The sequence below is a fragment of the Manis pentadactyla genome, chromosome 5 (genome assembly GCF_030020395.1).
Source record: "Manis pentadactyla isolate mManPen7 chromosome 5, mManPen7.hap1, whole genome shotgun sequence".
Taxonomy (NCBI): Eukaryota; Metazoa; Chordata; class Mammalia; order Pholidota; family Manidae; genus Manis; species Manis pentadactyla.
In genome coordinates this window covers 134,561,994-134,584,756 of record NC_080023.1, presented here as the reverse complement: position 1 = coordinate 134,584,756, position 22,763 = coordinate 134,561,994, and the positions used below count along the sequence as shown (strand labels likewise).

Here is a 22,763-nt window from a genome sequence, read left to right as displayed (position 1 = left end):
ACCATTGTGGAAAGCAGTATGGAGTTCCTCAGAAAGCTCAAAATAGAAATACCATTTGGCCCAGGAATTCCACTTCTAGGAATTTATCCTAAGAATGCAGCAGCCCAGTTCATAAAAGACATATGCACCCTATGTTTATTGCAGCACTATTTACAATAGCCAAGAAATGGAAGCAACCTAAGTGTCCATCAGTAGATGAATGGATAAAGATGTGCTACATATACACAATGGAATATTATTCAGCCATAAGAAAACAAATCCTACCATTTGCAACAACATGGATGGAGCTAGAGGGTATTATGCTCAGTGAAATAAGCCAGACGGAGAAGGACAAGTACCAAATGATTTCACTCATATGTGGAGTATAAGAACAAAGAAAAACTGAAGGAACAAAACAGCAGCAGAATCACAGAACCCAAGAATGGACTAACTGTTACCAAAGGGAAAGGGACTGGGGAGGATGAGTGGGAAGGGAGGGATAAGGGTGGGGGAAAAGATAGGGAGCATTATGGTTAGCATGTATAATGTAGGGGGTGTGGCACAGGGAGGGCTGTACAACACAGAGAAGACAAGTAGTGATTCTACAGCATCTTACTATGCTGATAGATAAGTAACTGTAATGGGGTTTGTGCAGGGGACTTGGTGAAGGGCGGAGCCTAGTAAACATAATGTTCTTCATGTAATTGTAGATTAATGATAACAAAATAAATAAAAAATAAAAAAATATAAGAAACATATATTTGGTCATTCAGATGACCAACTTCAGATAACACTTCAGAGTCTTAAAGCTGAAATGGGTGTCTTGGCATGTAGAAAGACTTTTGGACCCCACCCAAGGGCAGGGGCTGGAGGTTGAATCAGCCAGTGGCCAATGATTTAGTCAATCATGACTATGTAATGAAGCCCCCACAAAACCCCATAAGAAAAGCATCTCTCTTTCTTTCTGCATCCTGCTTCTGTCAGAGAGCTTACATGACTGGGGAACCAGAGCACCTCCATGTGCCAAGGAGCCAGGCCCCAAGCTCCACGAGGACAGAAGCTCCTTTATTTGGGACCCTGCCCTGTCTCCCTTCATCTGCCTGTTAACTTGAATCCTTCATGGTATCCTTCATTAAACTGGTAAACATAAGTGTTTTCCTAAGTTCTGTGAGCCACTCCAGCAAATTAAATCGAACCTAAGGGGGAGGTCACTGGAACCTCCAGCCTATAGCTGGTCAGTCAGAAGCACAGGTGACAGCCATGGGCTTGGGACTGGTATTTGGAGTGATGGGTGGAGGGAAGTCTTGTAGGATGGAGCCTATAAACTCTGGAATCTGGAGCTGCCTCTAGGCAGATAGCTTCAGAATTGAGCTAAGTTCTCAGACACCCTGCTAGTGTTCCAGAATTGCTTGGTGTCATGTGTGGGAAGACCCCTTCCCACAGACACACAAGTTGGAATTGGGTCCAGGAAACTAAAGGAGTTGGTATGAAACACAGTGAGTCAGACAAAAGGGCATTCAGTACCCATGCTGTAGCAGATCCTCACGACCTTCACCATTTCCACATATTTTGATCCCCATGACCTTTACCATTTCCACAGCCTGACGTCCAAACACCTGCACCTGTACCTGTTTGCTTGAGGGCTTTCTCAGCCTCTATACAGAATGTCCTAGGACCAGCCCTGCCCCTTCCCCTGCCCTGCCTCTTGGCTGCCAGGGGTTGGTAAATGCACAGCCCAGCTCCCCTGCCCCTCCAGCAAGATAACTCTGAGGCCTGTGTTGTACTCTCTCTCCAGTGCCCGACTCACTCCAGCTGACCACAGTGCAAACTTCTCTGGTAACACACCTCTTCCTGGCTGCCTTACCATCCCTGTCGCCCTCTGCATGCCTTGGGATCACACCCCCCAAGAAACTACATTAAAATCCTTACCTCAGCATCAGCTTCGGAGGAAACCCAAACTGAGACAGATCCCTTTCACCATTTTACCTGTAACAAAACACTCCTTCATGCGAGCGTGTGCTTGTACTGGGAATGCAATGAAAATGAGCCAATGCCATCAACGAGCCTGATTCCGTGTGTGATGCAGACCCTCTCTGAGCCTCTAATGAGTCCCTCAGTGAGCCATGATGGAGGGTCTGCCTCTTTCCTAAACGGCACGGTTTGATGGCGGTTTAACAAAGCATCCCTGTCCTGAGTGAGGCTGACCCACGGACATCCCCAAGGCCCTGTTAATCAGACAAAGCATGTGCAAGGAAGGAAAACTTTTTAATGAAGGTTTCATCAGCAATGCCAGATGGGCCAGCTATGGGCTAATCCAAACAGGGACCCTCACTCTTTCATCACTTGTTCTAAAATATCAAAGCACTTCCCCTACATGGCCCCAAAGACGTTTTTTCCCGTGGAGCCTAGGCACTTTGAGAGCCCTCTTCCAATTCTCTCTTGTTTGCCTTGGCCCTCCCCATCATGGTCTCGACAATCACAGCAGTTTCTTCATACATCTGAATGTTCTCAGCTGAAAACTTCTCAATGGATTCCATCACTTCCACCGTCTCATATGCCGAAGTCCTGGGAAGGCTTCTTGCTAGCCAGCTGCTGCTCCCGGCACCATGCCCCTCAGATCCACTGTGAGTGACCACCGGCCTTCTAGACTGGGGTGCAGACGGCCCCTCTGGGCCGGGTGTGGCCATGGGACAGGGCCCCCGGGGTCCCTCATCCTCCTCCGGGGCATCAGGCTTCTCCCCAGGGCCTTCCAGTTCCCCGGAATCCTTCTTGTTCTCCTTGTCTGCACTATGCTGGTCGGGTGGGTGTCCATCTTCCCTCACCTGGGGATCCCCCTCTCCATTCTCCAGAGGGGGCTCAGGCTGTTCAGGAGAGGGCTCCATGGGGCTGTCACGATGCAGAGAGTCATCCTCAATGGACACGACCACCCTTCCTTTGGCCGGGATGGAGGAGGAACAGAACCCAGGGTCCACATGACTGGCATCCCCGGAGACCAGCACGTGCCGCCCTTTGGTGTAGAGGTCAGCTGGGGGCTCAGGTTCTTTGGAGCTTCTCATCTTCTCCTTGACCTTCTTGCACAATTTCCCAAAGGCTTTGCTTATCTGCCCTCCATCAGGTACATCCTCTGGGGCCTCTTCTGGGGTTGGGGGGCTTGCTTCTTCATCTCCTGATTCAAGTTTAGATTCTTCAAGTATCACCTGCACCAGTTTTATGTCTTCTGGACCCTTCTGTGGTGTATCTTCCAGACTTTCATCTGCTTTGTCTGTTGCTATTATCTCCTTTTTTCTTGTAACATTCTTGGGGAGGCCTTTTTGTCTTGGCTTTGCTGTTGTTATATCCTGCAGAGCCCTGGCAAGATCTAAAAGAAATCAAAGAAAGGGGAAGAAAATGTATTTGTTGAAAAATATGGTGTCTCAGAGACCAATGCCTAACACTGGGGTAGGGTTTATTATATATGAGCAAAAGCAATAGAAAAAGAGGCCTGGATCTGTAGCAACCATGGCCCATATTAAGTCCTAGCTCTGCCAACCAGCTGTGCAACTTTGGACCAAACCGCTGTGCAACTTTGGACAAGTCACTTGACCCCTCTGGGCTTTCACTGGGAGGAAAGGCCCTGCCTGTTCTGTGGCTCACAGCTCCCCTTACACTGGGTACAACTCACTGAGACAAGCGATTATACTGTAGTAGCACTCGGTGGGGACAGGGGGTCCTGGGCCACCCAGCCCCCTGGTGAGCTCACAATAAACACTTGAATCTATAGACAAGACCATGGAAACCCATTCTACGAAGTCATTCTCACCCTGGAGTTCCCCAAGAGAAATGGCAGAGCAGCCTGGGCCTCTGGTGTGTTTGCACTGGCTTCAGGCCAGAAGTCCAGCCAATCTACCATGCGGCTCCCTTGTTCCTCGTGGACCCTGAGCTAAATAAATATGACCATCCCTTGATCAGCATCCACTTCCTCTTGAGAAAAAAGAGTATGTGGTGCTATTAAACTCAGAAATAACAGGAATTCCCTGCTCCCAAGGCCATGTGCTTTTCTTCACTTGCTAAAAGGAAAAACTAAGTATAAAAAAACACAAAATTTCACCTTGCCTCATCCATGAGGCTTTTCAAATTCACTCACATAGTCATTTTTAAACTTCTTCATCCCATCCCAAAGTCTTCTCCATCCCCTCCCTCCATGAACCAGAGGACTAAGATGGACAAAGCAAGGCCATCCAGTGTGGGTTGGGTTGCCTTGTGACAAGGAAGCTGGGTGAGCAAGAGTGGGCCATGACAGCAATGGGCCATGAAGCCAGAAGGGCAGAGAAGCTGCAGAGAGGGCCATACCACAGAAAGCTGCAGGAGGAGGGTGTCCACAGGAACTGCTACAGAACCCCAGGGCCCAGGACAATAGGAAAAGGCAGATCCCCCTACTCAAAATTACTAGGAATCTCAAGACACTGACAGCAGAGCATTAAGCGAAGCATGGGGCCCCTGGTGAGTGCTGGGCCTGTGCACAGCAGCGCACTCCTGGAGCCAGGCCTGGTGTCTGGCAGCAGGACTGCCAGTTGTCTGAGATACATGGATTTGAGAGCGCTGTAATTATAGGCAATCAACACGACCACCTTCCCTTGTCCCAAAATACCATGTGTGTTCAGGACTAGGGAGATGTAGCAGGGGGGTAACATCTCACAGGTGCATGAAACCATCCACAAGGGACCACAGAAGCACGTGTGTCAACCAAGCTACTTCAGCTCAGGTTTGAACAGAAGAGAAAATAATAACTGAGCATCTACTCTTCTCCAGACACTGGATTAAGCACCTTTGTGTGGACTATTTCACTTCACTGGGGGAGAAAATACAATTCAATAGTCACTTCTTGATATGAGTGTACACATAGACGAGGTAGGTTAACATAGGTGATGCAGGTATTTCTTGCTGAAGAATATTGTCATATTTTTCCCTAGCTACATGCTCCATGTTCGAGGACAGCATTCTCAAGGTGGTCTGCCCCCTAGCTGGATGTGTCTCCTTGTAAACTTTCTGGCTCTCTCACTCAGCACCTGTGGTAGTACATCAGTGAGGCAGGGAAGGAGACCTCACATAAAAGCCTTTAATTTCTGTATGGGTCAGGAGGGAATGTGAATGTTAAGTTCAGGAAGAAAACCACTCAGTTATTTTCCTTTGTTTACAGGAGAGAAAATAGTAGAAGCCAGGGTTGGAACATTACCTTTCCTGCCAGGTCGAGGGCTGAAAGAGGCTCCATGGCCCGAGGTGAACAGAGTAATAGGGGTTTCAGTGAAGGCGGAGTTCAGCCTGGCAGACGGAAACAGAAAGAGGGTTGTTGCCATCTTTAAGCCATCAAGTCAAACAGATAGTTGGGGCAGGTAAGAGTGACTTATCCAATGTGAACAAAAATGAAAAAGCTTTCTCTACATCAACATATACATATACCCATTGAGGAAGTAAAGGAAATAATCATTCTTTGAGCTCAAATCATAAACTGCATCATAAACTGCAAGACACACTTAAGGAAAAATTGTAAAGTAAGGATTGTGTATCACCTAAAAATGCCACTTCTCTGATGAGCATGGTTTTTTATTTGTTTTAATAAAAGGCCGGCCCAGGATGAAGTATTTAGAGCAACTGGGGTATGATATCTCTAACTTGTTTTTTAAAAATGTATGCATCACATATGACTAAAGAAAAAGAGATAAAACACTTAGAGACTTAGAGACAAAATATAAACAACTAGTGGGTCTGAGTATTTAGGAGGTCCTTGTTCTATGCTTGCAAGATTTCTGTCAATTTGAAATTATACCACAATTAGAAGTTATAAACAAATCAACAAAAGGGGTATCTAATTACCTTTTTGTAACCTGACTGTAAAACAAAAATTTTCAAGGACATTTAAGTGACAATTCAAGATTTATTTTGATAAAACTGTGCATAAAGCATCCACTGTGACATAAATATAATTTGAGATTATGCACAAATACACTGTAAACAGAGGATGAAAAAGAAAATATTGCTTTTCCTGGTAAACATTTGTGCACTTGCAGCCAAGACAGAGCACCCAGAAGGAAGGGAAAAAAGTATTCCTTGTGGGAAGCTTCTGGGTGCTTCTTTTTTAATTCAATCTAACCCCCCAAAATCAGTGAGATTTAATCAAAGAATCACAACTTAGTAGACAAACAGCATCCTAATATGAGGTGGCTGTTCCCAGTCTGTTCTCTGGGTGATAAATATAGATATGGTTATGGACATTGATATAGACATGGATGATGTAGATATAAATAGTGTACATGCAAGTACAGATGTACACAGACATGACATGATATAGGTGTACATGTAGGTGATACAGGCATAGATGTACATATATGCAAAGATGATTTAAGTAAAGTTTAGGCAAAGATGTAAATATAGATGATGTAAGTGGAGGTAAATGTGTACATGTAAATGATGCAGATGTGGATGAGAAGTGGGTATAGATAATGCAGATGGAGGTGGAGGTGGAGATGATATATCTGTGGATGTAAGTATAGGTGTAAGTGCAGCTGTAGGTGATGTGGGTATAGCCAGAGATGGAAAAGAGGATGTACATAAAGTAGATGTGAGTGCAGTGCAGGTACAGATGGAGTGGATGTAGGTGTAGCTGGAGATGGAGATGAGGATGCAGACAATGGAGATGTTAGTGCAGGAGTAGATGGAGATGATGTAGGTGTGGATGGAAATGTGGATATAGATAAGGTAGATGGAGGTGTGGTTGAAGCTGTAGATAATGTAGATGTAGATGTGGATATAGATGATGTAACAATGTAGATGCAGGGTACATGTACACACGTGGATGATGTAACTATAGATGCAGATGTAAGTGTAGATGGAGGTGTAGACACAGAGGATGTCGATGGAGACATAGATGGTGTAGACTGTAGGTGGAGGTGGAGGTATAGATGATGTAGAAATAGAGGTAGAGACAGAGAGAGATTGAGATAATAGAGGTGACAGAGATAGGTATTTCCCAGCTATCTTGAATGAGTAGAACTCAAGTCACAGTTCTAATATGAACTAGACCAGACAGCATAATGACCACATTACTGAGCCAAGCAGGTGGTAGAAATCATGATGGCAGCAGGAGTCACAACCCCAAGACCTCTGAGCACTTGTCAAGTACCAGGTACTGTGCTGGGCACCTCACCTGTAGCATCTCATTAAACACTCCTGGTCATCCCATCTGCTAAGACACTCATGTCCCCACAGGCCCGAGCAGCAGAAGTATCCTCCTCTGGGAGGCCTTCTCTGACCACCCTACTTACAGTTCAAACGTTCCCACCCACTCCCAATGGCCACACCCCAATTCCCTCACATAATTTACTGGCACTTGCCATATGCCACACTCCCTCTGTTACACATTCACTCAGCATCTGTCTCCCCAGCTGGTCTTCAGGTTCAGCAAGGTCATGAATTTGTTCATTCCCCAGCCCGGAACTGTGCCTGGCTCACAGGAAGTGCTCAGCTCAGACCTGCAAACCGGTAAGTGGACAGAATGGAGCGGGGAGCAACCGCGCCCATCTGTGAGCACACCTGATGCCTTCACTCTCAATGATCCGATGATACCGGTCCAGCTCGTTCTTCAGGGTTTGCTGGGCGACCACCAGCTGCCGGCAATCATAGGAGGACTTCTCCAGGCTCCTCTCGGTCTCTTCAACCTCCTTCCGCAGGGTTTCGATCTGCTCATTATAGAGCTGAATCTCGTCATCGTAACACTCGTGAGCATCTTTGATCGCTTGTTCCAGGGTCACCGTCTGTGAGCAAAGACACGACTGTAAGGAAACCCACCCATCCTTTCCCTGAAGACCCAGGAGGCACAGAGAACCTGGCCTCGGCATTCCTGGCTCTGTTTTGTTTGTTTCTCTGTCAGCAATGAAATCACCTTGGAATCCGCAAGCCAAAGAGAAATGTGAACGTGAGTGCCCTCCCTTCCTGGGCACCAGCTCCCTCTGAACAGAGCCCTGAAAGGAGTCTGTCCCCAGACGCAGTCTGAAGGGGGCAAACCCAGGAAAGAAAAGGAAAACTGCTGTCCACAGAGCAAAACATACAATTCAAGTAAAGAAAAGTTTTCAACTTTAATGAACTAGCATAAATCTGATAGCCAAAATACAAGTAAAAAGAACTAAAGTAAGAGAAGATGCTATTTTTATTAATGAATTGTTAATTCATTAATTGATTGATTTATTAAAGGGGAAGTTTCCTTACTCTTAATCACTATGGTGCTTTAATTTTCTCCTGATTTCTGATCAGTAGTTATATATGTTTTGGTAGCTAAAATGTGTGTGAGTGTGTGTCTGTGTGCAAACACTTGTGTACCCATAAAAAACTTCAGGGAAACAATATTTATATTTCAATGCAGGGTAAGTCAAAATTAAGGTAGGAAAATAGAAAGAGCTAGCCTCACATTCAGTTTAAGAGCTTCTGCCAATGCACAGGGAGCCTTAAAAGTGTTCTTAGAAGCCTGGTATTTGTGGTCATGATTCTTTTACAGTCTCATTTTCCCAAGTTGAAAATGATCCAACATGCAGTACACCCATCCTCAAAGACAAAATGAAACAAACAAACCCTAAACCACTTCTACTGACACCAGCACTTCTCAAACTTCAGTGAGCGTCCGAACCACCTGCGAATACTGTTCAGCTCAGATTCCAACTCAGCAGGTCTGGGGTGGGGCCGGGGATTCTGCATTTCTAACCACTTCCCACAGGATGCTGATGGGCTCCAGGCCACACTTTGAGTCATGAGGGGATAAACAGGTATCAGGATTCAGCTCCATGTGTGCCCGCTGCAAGGTATCTCATACATGCAGCTAGATGTACACATACTACCTACAGGTTAACATTGCTATGACAACCTGATTCTTCACCTCATACACAGATGTGGCCTTGGAGTAGTGAAGCACCCTAGGTGATGACATTTGAAAACTCAGCCTACAAAGGTTCCCAGGAATATATCTGGAGGGAGGGAGGGAGGGAGGGAGGGAGGGAGGGAGGGAGGGAGGAAGGAAGGAAGGAAGGAAGGAAGGAAGGAAGGAAGGAAGGAAGGAAGGAAGGAAGGAAGGAAGGAAGGAAGGAAGGAAGGAAGGAAGGAAGGAGCGAGCTGGTGGAGGGAAAGGAGAAGGGCACATACACTCAACACTTGGGGAAGACCTTGCCAGCCCCATCACCCACCCCCTTGTCTGATGACCACACTACCTCACTCACAGAGGGGTCCCGGCCGTGGTGGTACCCTACTCTCCCGAGCAGAGCTACAGAACCAGGGCTGGGCCTGGGTAAGCCTGGCCTACCACATGCTTCCTCTCCGGGGAATCTGGAAAAAAATTTCAGAACAACAGTTGGTGGCCGGTCTGAGGCAGCCACTTCAGAGTGACAATCTTTCTAATGTGCACAGAGAAGCTGAGAAAGGCAATTGTTCAGAGAGGCAGAGAAATAAAGCCAAAGAGCAAAGACAAACAGATGGGAGAACCTGTAGGGAAAGAGGGACACAGAGAGAGAGGAAGCAGCTGCCTCGGATCCTGGCTCCTGGTTCCTGCCTCACACCCTGCACTCAAATTTCATGAACTACCTTCTGTATTCTGCTCCTTTAGGGGAAAAAAATACTATCTTTACAGTGGAGAAACCTGGCAGACATCACCTTAATCAAGCGGCCTAGTTACACCAGCAGAATAAAGACCTGCCCACGTGGTGCTCTCCTGGCCAGATTCACCAAAGACACATCACCCCCACGGGGTTCCTGCCACAGACCTGTCCTCCCCTGGTCCTGAGAAAACATCAGGGAAGCCCAAACAGAGGGACATTCCATGAAACAGCTGGTCTGCAAAGTCAAAGACAGGGACTGTCCGAGATTGGAGGAGACAAAGAAGACATATCTAAGCACAAGTGGGATCCAGAACCAGAAAAAGCATTAGTGGGGTAACTGGTGAAATTTCAGTCAGTATTGCTTGGATGACATCATCGTTCATTCCTGGTTTCAATAATTGTACTGTGGTTATTAAGAGGTTAACAGAAGCTGGGTGAAGAGCATGTAATAAACCTCTGTGCTTTCTGCAACTTTTTAGAAGTCTAAAATTATTTCAAAATAAAACCAGAGTGCCTTTTCTGCTAAAGCTATTTTGATGAGGTTTCTGTTTCCTCAATTTAAAAAAATCTCAACTCAGTCACCTGTAATGTCAAATACCATGGTGTACCCATTAATTCCTGGTGTAGCCACATATTCTTACACACAACAGTGTTCACACACTCTGGGGCATGCTTCAAAGAAATAAGGAATTTAAAAGGCTCCTTTGAGGCTCAAATCTCAGGGGCAAGAAGCTATCCAGGAATGGATGCATCTACCCTTTTCTGTGAAGCAGAACTAAGCCTGGGGGATGCTGGCACGGCCAGGGTCCAGCACAGAGCCTAGGGGCCCCAGTGTCACCCAGGTGACAGGGAGGATGTGAAAGGCCAACACAACTGCCTTTTATCAAAACCGAGCTTTCTCTCACGTGTACAGGAAAGAGCTGGTGCCCTCAGCACCCAGGTTTTAAAAGTATGTATATGCCGCAAACAAATTTCAAGGGGAAGAAAAAGGAGATAGAGGAGAACCTAAAGGTTAAAGAGACTTAAGAGACACATAATCCAATTACAGTGTGTGGACCTTCTTTGGATCCCAATTCAAGTAAAGTCGAAAGAAAGAAATTATAGGAAAGTCTACGCACTGACCGACTCCCTTTATAGGGCAATCTGGAAGAGATAAAACCAGAGGAACAGTAACCAGATCAGCGATTGCTGGGGGCTGGGGGCAGGCGGGGAGGAGTTACCCACAAAGGGCAGCTCAGGGGAGTTTGGGGGGTGAGGTGATGGTCCTGTATCTTGAATGTGGGGTGCTACGACACTGCATGCATTTGTCAAACAGATGTACTCTGCATTGAAAAGGGTGACATTTCCTGTATGTAAATATCACTTTAGTCAGAAAGATAGTTGGAAATGTGATTCCCAACTGGACATTTGGTGATACTGAAAAGAATTATTGTTAATTTTTAAAGGTCGGCTAATGGCGTTGCATTGTATAAAAAGACCCCCATCCTTAAGAGATATACTTAAGTTGAAATACTGCTGCATAGGTGATATGGTGTTGGGATTGCTTTGGAATCACAGGATAGGGGGCTATTGTTATGTGGGTGAGGTAAGAGGGACCGTGTGCTAGAGGGTAGGGACATGGGGGCTCAGCAGCCTGTTCTCGCACTTTTGGATGTTTGAAGTGTTCCAAAACAAAGACTGAAGGCAAAGATTATGTATGAAGAGAACCTCGTGTGCCCTTCCGGTGTGAGTTTCTCAGCCTGGAGTGGGAGTAATGGTTTATGTTGTGAGTAAAATGGCTCGTCAGCCACACAACAACCTTATGGGGAAGGACTGCTTGTATTCCCACTTTACAGATGAAGAAACTGAGGCACGCAAGCACAGTGACCTATCCATAAATACCGAAGCAGGTTTCAGACCCACCTGCACAGGGTCTGAGGCACCTCCTGAAACTATGAACCCTCTGCCTCAGCCTCCTCCCAACGCTGGTGAGCAGGGCACACACATACATGCACACACACTATCCAAGCCCCTGGAAAACTGCCCATTCCCATGTGTCAACAGGCAACCATGACAGCCTGTTCTCACTGAAGACCTCATGGACTCCATATGACCCCACACAGACCCCTCCCTGAGCATGTCACTGGGAAAACTTTTAAACCATAAAGGGGACAGCACAGGGTCATCACAAACTGGGAAATCAGAAACGAGGAAAATGTCATCTATAACCTTTTGACCCTACAGGGCAAGTATGATCTTTTATGGCTCCTGAGTTGGCATTTTGCTGGTGGTGGTGGCTGGGGGCTGTCCTCTGACAGCATCTGTGGGAGAGACACCTGCCTGGGCAGGGCTCCCTGGGTGCCTTTGAGGCCTCTTCCAACCCTCGAATGGCACTGGTCCTGTGTGCAACTCTGCCTGAGTGAACCACAGCGTCCAGCAAAATGCTGGCCAGGTTTATAAAACTGGACTTAGGTCTGCATCAGTGTGATTTTTATAGGTCAACAATTTAAAGTTTTCATCAGAAGGGGGGTGTTCAAAATAGTAGGAGCCCCACTTTCATCAGCTCAAAGGAGGCAAACGCAGTGTGTGGTGTGGGCAACCTCAGCTCAGACTCCATCCTGCACCAGCCAAGCTGTGGGAGACTGAGACACAGATCAGCCCGGTCACAGAAGTGGAGAGCACACGGAGAGGCCCGGGTCTGGAGCAGGCAGAGAAGGCTTGGAGGAGGCAGCAGGGCCAGCCCTGGGCTCTGAAGAAGGAAAGGGGCGTGACGAGCAAAAGGGGCAGGTGCAGAAACTGCAGTAGGGGTCAGCGGACGAAGAGAAGAGAGAACAAAGCACGGACAGCTCTGGGTTTCCTGGAAGGAACCAGCTGTGTGGATCCTGGGCAGAGGCAGGCAGAAGGGGTGGGCTGTGCCGCAGCTGAACTCCATCCTGAGCACGGGTGCTGTTATTTTCTGCCTGGACGATTCAGATTGCCTGGTTTATGTCCATTTCCCCACTGGGCTGTGGGCAGCTGAAGGCAGCAGCACAGCACGCTCTGCTCAGGATTCCCCGAACCTCCCAGGATGTTTGGCAGTAGAGGTTATGGAGTAAGTGTCCCAACACAGCTGCTGTGCTCAGCTTTGCACAGCCTAGGTCGACAGAAACCCAGCACGGTGCTTCACACTAAGTCCCATCTGGAGGGGTGGCCTTCAGCCCCCAGACTCTCCGAGGTCCAAGGTCTTTTTTTAAAAGGAAATGAAGAAATCAAGTACTCTTCATGAATTACAGTCTTACCAAAACCTACCACTAGATGGTACTAAGCGAATGCAATGAGAAATGATACCTGGGAGGTTGACACTTTCCGAGTGATAGAAGACATTTTCCCCTTTCCTGTCACAGAAGCGCTCTGTCAGTACAATTGGGGGAGCCAGAAGCGCCTGTCCCTTCCCTTCCACCTACAGTAAGTGCCATCCCCAGGGGTCTCATGCATGGTCTGTGTTCAGCTCCAATCATTGGTGCTGGTCCCACCATCCTGTGCACTAGTGTTCTCAAACCGGCGCCGCAGAACCACCCGCAGGGCTTGTTAGAACGAGAAGGCTGCCCCTCCGCCCCACCCCACCCCCAACCCCCAACCCCCACGCTCTGGATTCAGTAGGTCTGAGATGGGCCCGCGAATGTGCATTTCTGACAAGTTCCCAGGCGATGATTATGCTACTGGTTCACCCTGAGGACCCAGAGATGGAGGGTTCTGGAAGCATCACATGCACCGACCAAAGGCAGAACCAGCTGCCACAGCCCTGCCAGGCCGGACCCTCAGGCTCTAGGATCTCCCCCTCACGCCCCTGACCATGTCCCCAGCACTGGGGCGGCTGAAGGGCTCTGCTGCCAGATCTCCTGTGAAGCTCTCAGCTTAGCTACATCTTTTAAAATCAGCAAAACACCAGCCATGCACACCTCCTGAATAAGGCTGTGAAGGGCCCAAGGCAGGGACTCAGGTGGGCCAGATATAGAACATTCTGAGCCAGCCTGGGACCCACCTCAGCACCAGGGCTCTCTAAGTATGGTTCCTGGACCAGCAGCAGCATCTGGAAATTGAGAAATGCAAACTCTTGGGTCACACCCCAGACCTACTGAATCAGAAACTCTTGGAATCAGTAAGCTAAATAGGAACATATTTGGTCTCTATGACTTTTGCCCAATGTTTTATTCCTGTATGTTGTTACATAGCAAAACTTTGCAGATGTAATTAAGGTTCTTAATCAGTTGACCTTAAAAAATCGGGAGATTATTTAGATTATTCCTAATCACAAGGGCCCAAAGCAGAAGTTGGAGGGATTAGATGCTCTAGAAAGATTCGATACGCTCTTGCTGGCTTTGAGGATGGAAAGGGCCGTACACTGAGGAACGTGGGCTGCCTTGTGAATAACTGCCAGCCAACAGCCAGCAAAGAAATGGGGTGCTCGGTCCTACCTGAACACAGAGCTGAATTCTGCCAACAACTTGAATGGGACTGGAAGACGATTCTTCCCCCAGAGCCTCCAGCTAAGGGAACCCAGGCTGGCAGACACCTTTACTTTAGCCTTGTGGGACCCAGAGCAGAGAAACCAGCTGATACTGCCCAGACTCCTCACCTACAGAACTGTGGGTAAAGCAGGGCTGTTGTAAGGCCCTGCGTTTATAGGAACTCATTACAGCAGTGAGAGAAAACTAATATAACTTGTGTTTTATTTGGCCCACTGTTATATTTTAATATTAACTTGCATTATAGAGGAAATAACTTGGTAATATTTTGTAACTATTTCAATACAGTTGGTTTCCTTTTAATTATATGTACTTTATTTTTATTATATGCCTGCACATTTTTCTGAAAAGGGGTCCATGGATTTCACCAGACTGCCAAGGAGGTGGGGGCAATTGGTACATAAGTGACAACCCCCAACTTAGAGAGAGAGTGACATCAGAGTAAGACTGGTTAGTCCTTCTGCAGCAACTACAGGGGATGGGTGGCCAAGTAACGTTTTATTTCATATTCTCAGAAACTAGGTTACTCCTTTATCAAAAGTCTTATTTTTATATTCAAAAAATACATATATGCACATAGAGAAATGTTATTTTTGCCCTGGAATTAGAATTTACCACATCAGGCTGGGCTCTTTCATCTTTCTCAGAATTCAGGGCAGGACTTTTCAACTTTGTTGCATGGCCACAGGAGAAGTCACATTATACATCGCAAACCACACACATCATACAATGTGCATGCGCAGGTGAACAGAGGGTACATTTAAACACATGTACATTTATATTTAACACAGAGGTTCACAAAACAAATCCTACCTTTGCTTACCATGCCCTCTGTTATTTCTTATTCTGTCTTAGTCTGGTGGTGTCAATTTCTTCTTTTTGACGACAGTTGACTCTGCTGCATTCATCTTACAACCCAGTAATGAGCTGTAACTGGTGGTTTGGAAAACACCCATCTCTAGGAACATGACTAGGCCTGCACACACTTCCCCAGCCCCTCATTCTCACACACACATGCACATGTACACATACCCATGTATATATACATATATGCTTATGCACAAATATATACTTATACATGCACACACGTACACACATACACATGCATATATATGTGTTCAGGCATATATATATATATATATATATACACCTATACATGCACACACATACACATATCTACATGTCCACACTTACCACACACATGCATACATTCACATATGTATACACACACACACACACACACACACACACTCGCCCTCTCTCTATCCTTTCAGGGCCTCAGAGGAGACAACACACAATCAAGTCATCAAAACAGTGCGTCTGGTCCCTGATCTGTGGATTGTCACAAGAGAAGGACAAGTTTTACAGACACTATGGAATGTCTTGATCTTTACCTCAGGGTAAACCACCAGCCCCCAGACTGCTTTCTGTGGCCCTGAGAACCGCTGTAGAGTGAGGTCTGCGTGATGCGTGGCAGGACCAGAAGTCGGATTGCTGAGCTTGAAAGTCCCTGAATGGGATCCTGGGCAGATTTGGAGAGCACTGAATACCCACGAAGAGCCCCATGTCTCACCGTGGCTCTAACGGTTTTTGACTTTGTAGGCATTGGCGGGACAGAGACAGTGCAACATTTCACATATAAATGTTCTAGGCCCTCTAGAGAGCCCGATTTTGTCAGTGTTTTATTCTCTTGTCCGTTATGTGTACTTGTCAAACCGAATGTCTGTTTTTGGATTTGGAAAATGTGGTTATCCAGCCACATGAAGGTACAGCATTTTAACCAGATGTCCCCCATGAGAAAGGCCAGGGGTATCATAATGAGAGAAAGAAAACTGCAAGGAGCAAAACTGGGAAGGGACCGGGAAGGGGGTGAGTCACAAAGCTCACTGACCGAGAAGGCAGGCCAGGGAAGGAGGACAGAGCTTTGCTGTTGAGTTTTCAAATTAAGCGTCACCAAAAAAAAGGGAGTGGGGGGGTGCAAATGAGAGCTTTAAGCTAACAAAATTCTAAGCAGAGGCAAATCCTGCCATGACCACTCTTCCCAAGAATTTGTAATAAAATTCCAAAGGAGAGATTTTAGGTCATCAGATGAGAAACGGGAAGCCCATATTTGAGCAAGTGTAGGAAAAGAGTCCCCATTTGTGTCCATTTCTCCTTAGTTTTTAAAAACAAGGTTAAACTGGGTAAAACGGATTGATCATGAGAATGTCAGGATAGCCTTACCCTTGATGCGGGAGGGGAGGCGGCCCAAAGGGGGCCAGTGGCGAACCTCTGGGGCACCAGGAATTACAGTGACCTGCTGTCCCCATTTGCCCTGGACATTCCCATCTGCATAGGAAAGTCCTACATCCTGGGAAACCCTCAGTAAAAGCAAGACAGCTGGTCACCCTGGTGAGAATGTCCCATGTCTAGCTGAATGTGGGCACACAAATGTGCTGAGTTTGTGAGAATTCACCAGGATGGATACTTGTGCATTTTTCTGCATACACATGTCACCTGAATAAATTGTGTTGTAAAACCTGATTCGTATGTGGGGTGGGAACATCCAAAAGCAAGTGGTGGACACAAGGGTGCCGAGAGTACCTGAGCCTGCAGCTCGGCTCTCTGCGCCTGCAGCCCAGACAGCGCCTCCCGGCCCTCCTCCAGCTGACTCTGCAGGGTGGCAGCTTCCCGTTCCCGCAGGAGCTTCTCCTGCACAAAGAAAGCCAGACTCAGCACTTACATGCTGTTGCTGTGGGAAGAAACCCAAAGAAAAAAGAGGCAAAGAAGGTGTGGGGCCCTGTTATGTTTGCATGTTTGTGTCCCCCCAACCCCACAAATTCATATGCTGACACCAGAGTCCTACAGGAAGCATGGGCAGCTGGCGTTCTCAGGAGGTGATTAGGCCTCGATGAGAACATAGGGGGCAACGGGCGCCCCTCATGGTGGGATTAACATCCGTGAAAGAGAGGATCTCTCCAAGCGTGCACCAAGGAAAGGCCATGTGAAGACACAGCAAGAGGCAGCTGGCCACAAGCAGGTTGCAAGTGCTCCCGGAGAGTTGAACCTGCTGGCAGCCTGGTCTTGGACTTCCAGCCTCCCAAACTGTGAGAAATAAATTTCTGTTGTTTGAGCTGCCCTGTGTGTGGCACTTGGGACAGCAGCTAGAGCCAACATGGAGAGGCCCACTGTAGCCACTCTTCCAGCCTTTTTGCTTCACAGGCTGAACCATTAATGCCCTAACTTTAAAGTATGGAGACAGTGTCAGGAGACCCACAGTTTAGACCTGGTTGCACCACAAACTGGCTAATGTCCTCTGGACAAGGCACTTTCCCCTTTGTGAAAAGGAGAAGTCAGAATACAGACTTGTCAGGCTCTGTTCTCTGTCCCTGCAAACGGCACAGTCAGTCTGAGACCCCAGCTATCAGCTGTGCTGAGACATCACAGTTGCTGCATGACGCAGGAGCCATCGGCCTCCAAAGAACCAGAGGCAGATGGGGACCCTGATGAGGTGGCTGCACCATCTGATCAACTCTGTGAAACAACATGGAATGAGGCCCCATGGTGGCTCCCCATTCTGCTGAGCCAGTGCCCTTTCCCATCCAGTCTCTCCACTGTTCAAAACCTTCCAGACCACTTCACCAAACCGAGGTGCTCAAGAGTGCCGCCTTCTGACACAAGCCCCTGCCTCACCACCAGGCCACCCAAACAGTGGGCATGCCACATGTTTAAGGCAGCCTTTGCTTCTAACACTTTGCAAAGTGGCTGGAGCGCAGACACAGAGAATGCCAGAGCCAAGACAAACGTGTGTACAGAGAGGGAGAGTGGGTTGGGGTCTACAGCCCAACCCCGTGGAGAAAGCAGGACCCTAGACGAACCTGCAGAAGGACCCGTCAGCTGCGTGCATGTCTTTCTGTGCCTGCTTACCACTGGATTTCTGGGTGCCTGGAGGCATGTTTCCTCTCAGCCTCTGTCTGTCTCCCTGTGTCTCAGTCTACTTCTCCCTCTGCCTCTGTCTGGTTTCTGTGTCCCAGGCCCTACCTCCTGCCTCGAAGGTACAGACAAAAGGGTGGCTGGAGGAAGAAGGACTCATGTCCCTGGGTACCAGCATATGGAAGACATGCATACATGTCACACTTTGCAAATTCTAGACCTGCAGCACTGGGATGGAGCACTCACAACACAAACACATCACGCCATCTCCCCACAGGGCCCAGCCTACACACCTGGCCCTCTCCGTCCTTCTTGCCCAAACCAACTCCTCTTGCATCCTCCTCACAGCCGACCTCAAGGAACCTCTGGCATGCCTCGTGCACAGCAGACCACCAGATACTTACTGAAGAGGAAGGAAGACAGCATGGCTGCTGTCAGCTGGTGACCAGCACTAACCGCCAGGCCATGATGCTCCCTACCTACAAACTTACAAATGATGCCGTTCCCAGCGTGTGAGGATGTCACTCTGGGGGAACGAGACAGACAGACTGTTCTGTAATCATGTCTGAACACAGACCAAGAGGCCACTGCACAACCACAAAAATAAACAAATGTCCCCTCTCCCCACTAACACAAGTGATGCCTCTTAATTATCAACTACAGCTTCAGCTGCAGTCTCGTCCCTCTACCTTTTCTGTACAAATTATCAGAGTGCTCAGTTGTAGGACCAGTCCCTGCTGAGAGCACCCAGCCCAGAGCAGGGCTCTGCAGACTTGGCCCCTTCCCCCAGGTCACCTAGCACACGCCCAGCCCCCATCTCATGCCCTGCCTATATGGCCCCTGGTGTACACCCTCCCTGCTGCAGTGAATAAGACCAGCTCTACTTGACCACAGATATGCTCCCACTGACACTGTGCTTTACTGACACATTGCAGAGTGGCCCTGTATTCCTAGGGGACACCACTAAGTATATCCTCATTTGTGCAAAGGCAATGTACACATTTTCTAGGACAGTAACAGGAGCCAATGAAACAAACCTGAAAGTGACCATCTACCTCAAGTGTACAATTTTTAAGCTGAGATTAATAAAGAACATGATCCTTTCTAAATCTGTCCTTCTCCATCTTTAACATTCACATGAGTCCCGGGAGTCCTGTTAAAGTGCGTATTCTGACTTAGTGGGTCTGTGGTCTAGCTGGAGACTCCCCGTTTCTCACCAGCTCCCCATGATGCCGAGGATGGCTGACACTCACTGGTGCTCTCAAAGTCAGTCCAGATGGTCTCTATACTCTTATAACTCAGAAGAATTTTTTTAAAAAGGAACAGATGATATGATTTAAAAAGTGTACTGTGGTATAAAATACCTTTGAATTACAAGGGGAAAATGAGTTTACAAAATAAAAATAAGTATCTAGAAAGAAATCTCTGACAAAGAAAATGAAGGATTTAGAAACAGCTATTTTAGGACTTTGCAGAAACATCTGTTCCATGAATTAAGGGCTTCAAGCACCTGAAATGGTCATTGGTGGGCAATTTGGACAAGGATATCCCCATGAAGACCAAAGAAAGTAACTTTCCTACCTCTTAGATGTTACTTGGCAAGGTTTAAAAGTGTCTTCTAAAGCAAAATTGGGGGTTTCTTTAGCCTTGATACAAAAAAGTAAAACAAAAAGGCTCCAGCGGCTAGCTGCCCTAGGCCACCGGTTCTGCAGCTCATCAGCACACTGGCCCAGGAGCTTGAAAATGACTGAGTCAGGGTTCCTTCCACCTTCCAGGCAGCTAAACAATTGACTTAGGGCTGGTCTGGGCAGACTCCTAGGCAATTCCAAGTGACATCACACTGAGAACCATTGCCTTATGTCATCCTTGCAAAACACCCAGAATCTTAACAGTTGACCAGTCCACCCAAACTGTACCAGCCTCTGGAGAAGAGACACAGTGACATTTTTGTTTTACTCTGCATCCTTTTCAGTTTATCCCTATACTTGTCATATCCATGTATCACAAAATCCCATAAACAATATTAGGAAAAAACTATGCTGATATCCTGTTGGGCAGCTGGAGAGTTAAGTGAAAAGGAATGTGGAACATTACATCAGAAATAATGTTTTACATCCAAATTTTCCCTTTTAAAAAATCAGCCTCAATAATCTCTATCTCTTCCCAATTGCTTTCATGCCACAAACTCATGTAATCGTTACCAGAGCCCAACCTTGAAAATACAGTCACTAATTATGTGAAGCTCTTAGTATTCAAAATGAATGGTCAAACTGGTAAGGGAATAAGAAAACAACCCAATTTTTAAAATGGACAAAAGATCTGAGCAGATAGTCCAATGAAGAAGATTTATAGATGGCAAATAAGCACATGAAAAGATGCTCAATGTCACTAGTCATTACAGGATGCAGTTAAAACCATGCCTATTAAAAGAGCAAGAAGCAAAAACAAAATAAAAACCTGATGTGCCCAGCAATGGCAGGGACACAAAGCAACAGAAACTCTCCTACATTGCTGGTAAGGATGCAATAGGGCTACCCACTTTGGGAAACAGTCTGGCAATTTCTTACAAACTATGCATGAAGAATAGCCTGTAATGCTCAAGAGGAAATACCTAAGAAATTGTCAGGGACACCGGTTATGTCCTCAGATGACTAAATACCAGCATTCAAAGTCTGAGTAAAAGAAGAGAAGTATACACTTCCAATGTGGATGCAAAGTGGGCATAGGGGCGAGTAAACCAACCACACCACCACCCTCTCCCCCGCACAGTCTGATCTGCCACCCTCTCCTGGTCTCTGTTAACCAGGCCTGTGGGGGTGTAGGAAATATCCCCAGATATGCTTTTGCTATAGCCTGGGATCCAATTCTTACCTCCCTCATCCCACTTGTAACAGCTTGAGGGGTGGTCTGAACAATCTGCTGCAGGATACTGACATAGGTCTGAATTTCCAGAAGATTCTGTTAGAGGAAGGAAAGTGCTCTTATTAAAACTTAAGCTGCTTGAGATTTTGCCTCCAGTCGTAGGTGACCCCAGGGCTGGATGCTTTCATGCATTCCACTGTCAAAAACAGGACAGCCTGTGCTCTATGCAGGGGGCACTTCACATCTCCTTTAATCTTCCCCAAAACAGCAGGGCAAATGAGCAAACAGGCTTGGTTTACTTTGACATTTCCCTTCAGTTACATGGATGTCTTACTGCTATCGTCATAGAGCCCTGCATGGCAGAGATACGAGAGAAAAGCAGAGATGGGAGATCCACTGATCCCAGAGGGTACAAAGGCCCCTTCCTGACCCCAGAACAGGGTGGGCTTTTGGTCAGTTCAAAGTATGGGCTTTTGTCGGTTGGTCCCATATTAAATCACTTGCTACCTGTGTGCAGCCTTGGGCAAGTAATTTAAACCTCCTAAAATTCAAGTTCTTCTACAAAACAGCAGTAACTCATAGACACTGAGAAAAGACTGGTGGTTACCATGGGGGAGGGCCTGGGGTGGGTAGAGAGGGAGCGGGAAGGGGAGGGGGATAAAAGGGGCACAAAAATTCTCAATCATAATATAAGTTGGCCACAGGGATGGTAGTGCAGCATGGAGAATATAGCCAATGACTCTGTAGCATCTTCCTATGTTAACAGATAGTAACTGCACTAGCAGAGGTGAGGAGTTAATAATACGGGTAACTGCTGAACCACTGTGTTGTATACTTGAAACCAATGTAAGATTGTGTATTAACTATACTTCAATTTTTAAAAAATTCAGGTTCGTCTATAAAAGAGGATTAACAATCTGCAGGGCATGCCTGAGTCCCTTACCAGCAGAGCCCCTGTGCCCAGCCCTGTGTGGGGGCTGATGACGTACCACAGCCGCCCCTCTCCAGAGACCTGCCCTTGGCCAGACAATGGCCATCCTGTCCAGGAAGCTATGCAACCCCCCGAATCTTGCTTCATCCCCAACCCGAACCAATGACTTGAGTACAAAAGACCAACCTTCTTATCTCAAGGTGGGACCAACTCAAGGTGGTGTGATTCACATTCTGGAACTCCCCACCCCGGTCCCCACAGGATCAGGCTAAGGCTAGACCCAGCTAATGCCATGCCCTTGCCCAGCCCCTATCTCCTCTCTGGCATGCCCTCCACTAATACAGGAGTCACACAAAGGTCACACCTTCAGGCCCTGATGATAGGGACCCTGACCTAAGACACTATCTCATGGGGCTGTTGCTGGAATCCAAGGAGATAAGCACAAACCTTCCTGGTGTAAGCTTACACTATCATCCTTAGTGTCCTAAATGGCTCTGAAGAATGCTCTGAGCTGTTAGAAACTGCCCCCCAGGCACTGCCCCCAGGATTCCTGCAAAATACAGCAGAGGCAAGAAGGCAGGTGAGGAGGAGGAAAAAGGCCAAGCCTGACGGAGAGCTGGAGGAATGCCAAAGGGAGGGGACTCCCTTCAGTGCAGAGAAAAGGGTCCCCCTTGTGCTGAAGTGGGCGCACACCCAGCAAGAAGAGACTCTGATGTTTGCTGAGTGCTCACCATGCTCCAGGTTGAACCAAGTGTCACCTGTGTTGTCACACTGCCTCAGTCTAGATTTCCCCAGAAGCCAACTGTTGCAGATTGAATGTTGTGTGCCTCCAAAATTCACACGTTGGACCCAAAACCCACAAGGGGGTGGCATCTGGAGGGGGGCCTTTGGGAAATAATTAAGTTTAGATGTGGTCATGAGGGTGGGGCCCTCACCATGGGATCAATGCTCTGTAAGAAGAGACACCAAAGAGTTTGCCTCTCC

General features: G+C 47.3%; 1 protein-coding gene across 3 annotated transcripts in view; it reads right to left on the bottom strand.

The window, feature by feature from the left end:
- Positions 1-2,225: 2,225 nt before the first annotated feature.
- Positions 2,226-22,763, bottom strand: part of BFSP1 (beaded filament structural protein 1) — a 35,388-nt gene continuing 14,850 nt past the window's right edge. For all 3 annotated transcript variants that reach the window (XM_036892215.2, XM_036892217.2, XM_036892216.2), the window contains exons 4-8: positions 20,858-20,944; positions 16,658-16,765; positions 7,546-7,766; positions 5,192-5,277; positions 2,226-3,337 (exon numbers count right to left, since the gene is read on the bottom strand). In XM_036892215.2, the coding sequence (XP_036748110.2) occupies positions 2,385-3,337; positions 5,192-5,277; positions 7,546-7,766; positions 16,658-16,765; positions 20,858-20,944 (1,455 nt within the window). In that variant the 3' untranslated portion in view covers positions 2,226-2,384. The remainder of the gene's footprint in view (positions 3,338-5,191; positions 5,278-7,545; positions 7,767-16,657; positions 16,766-20,857; positions 20,945-22,763) is intronic.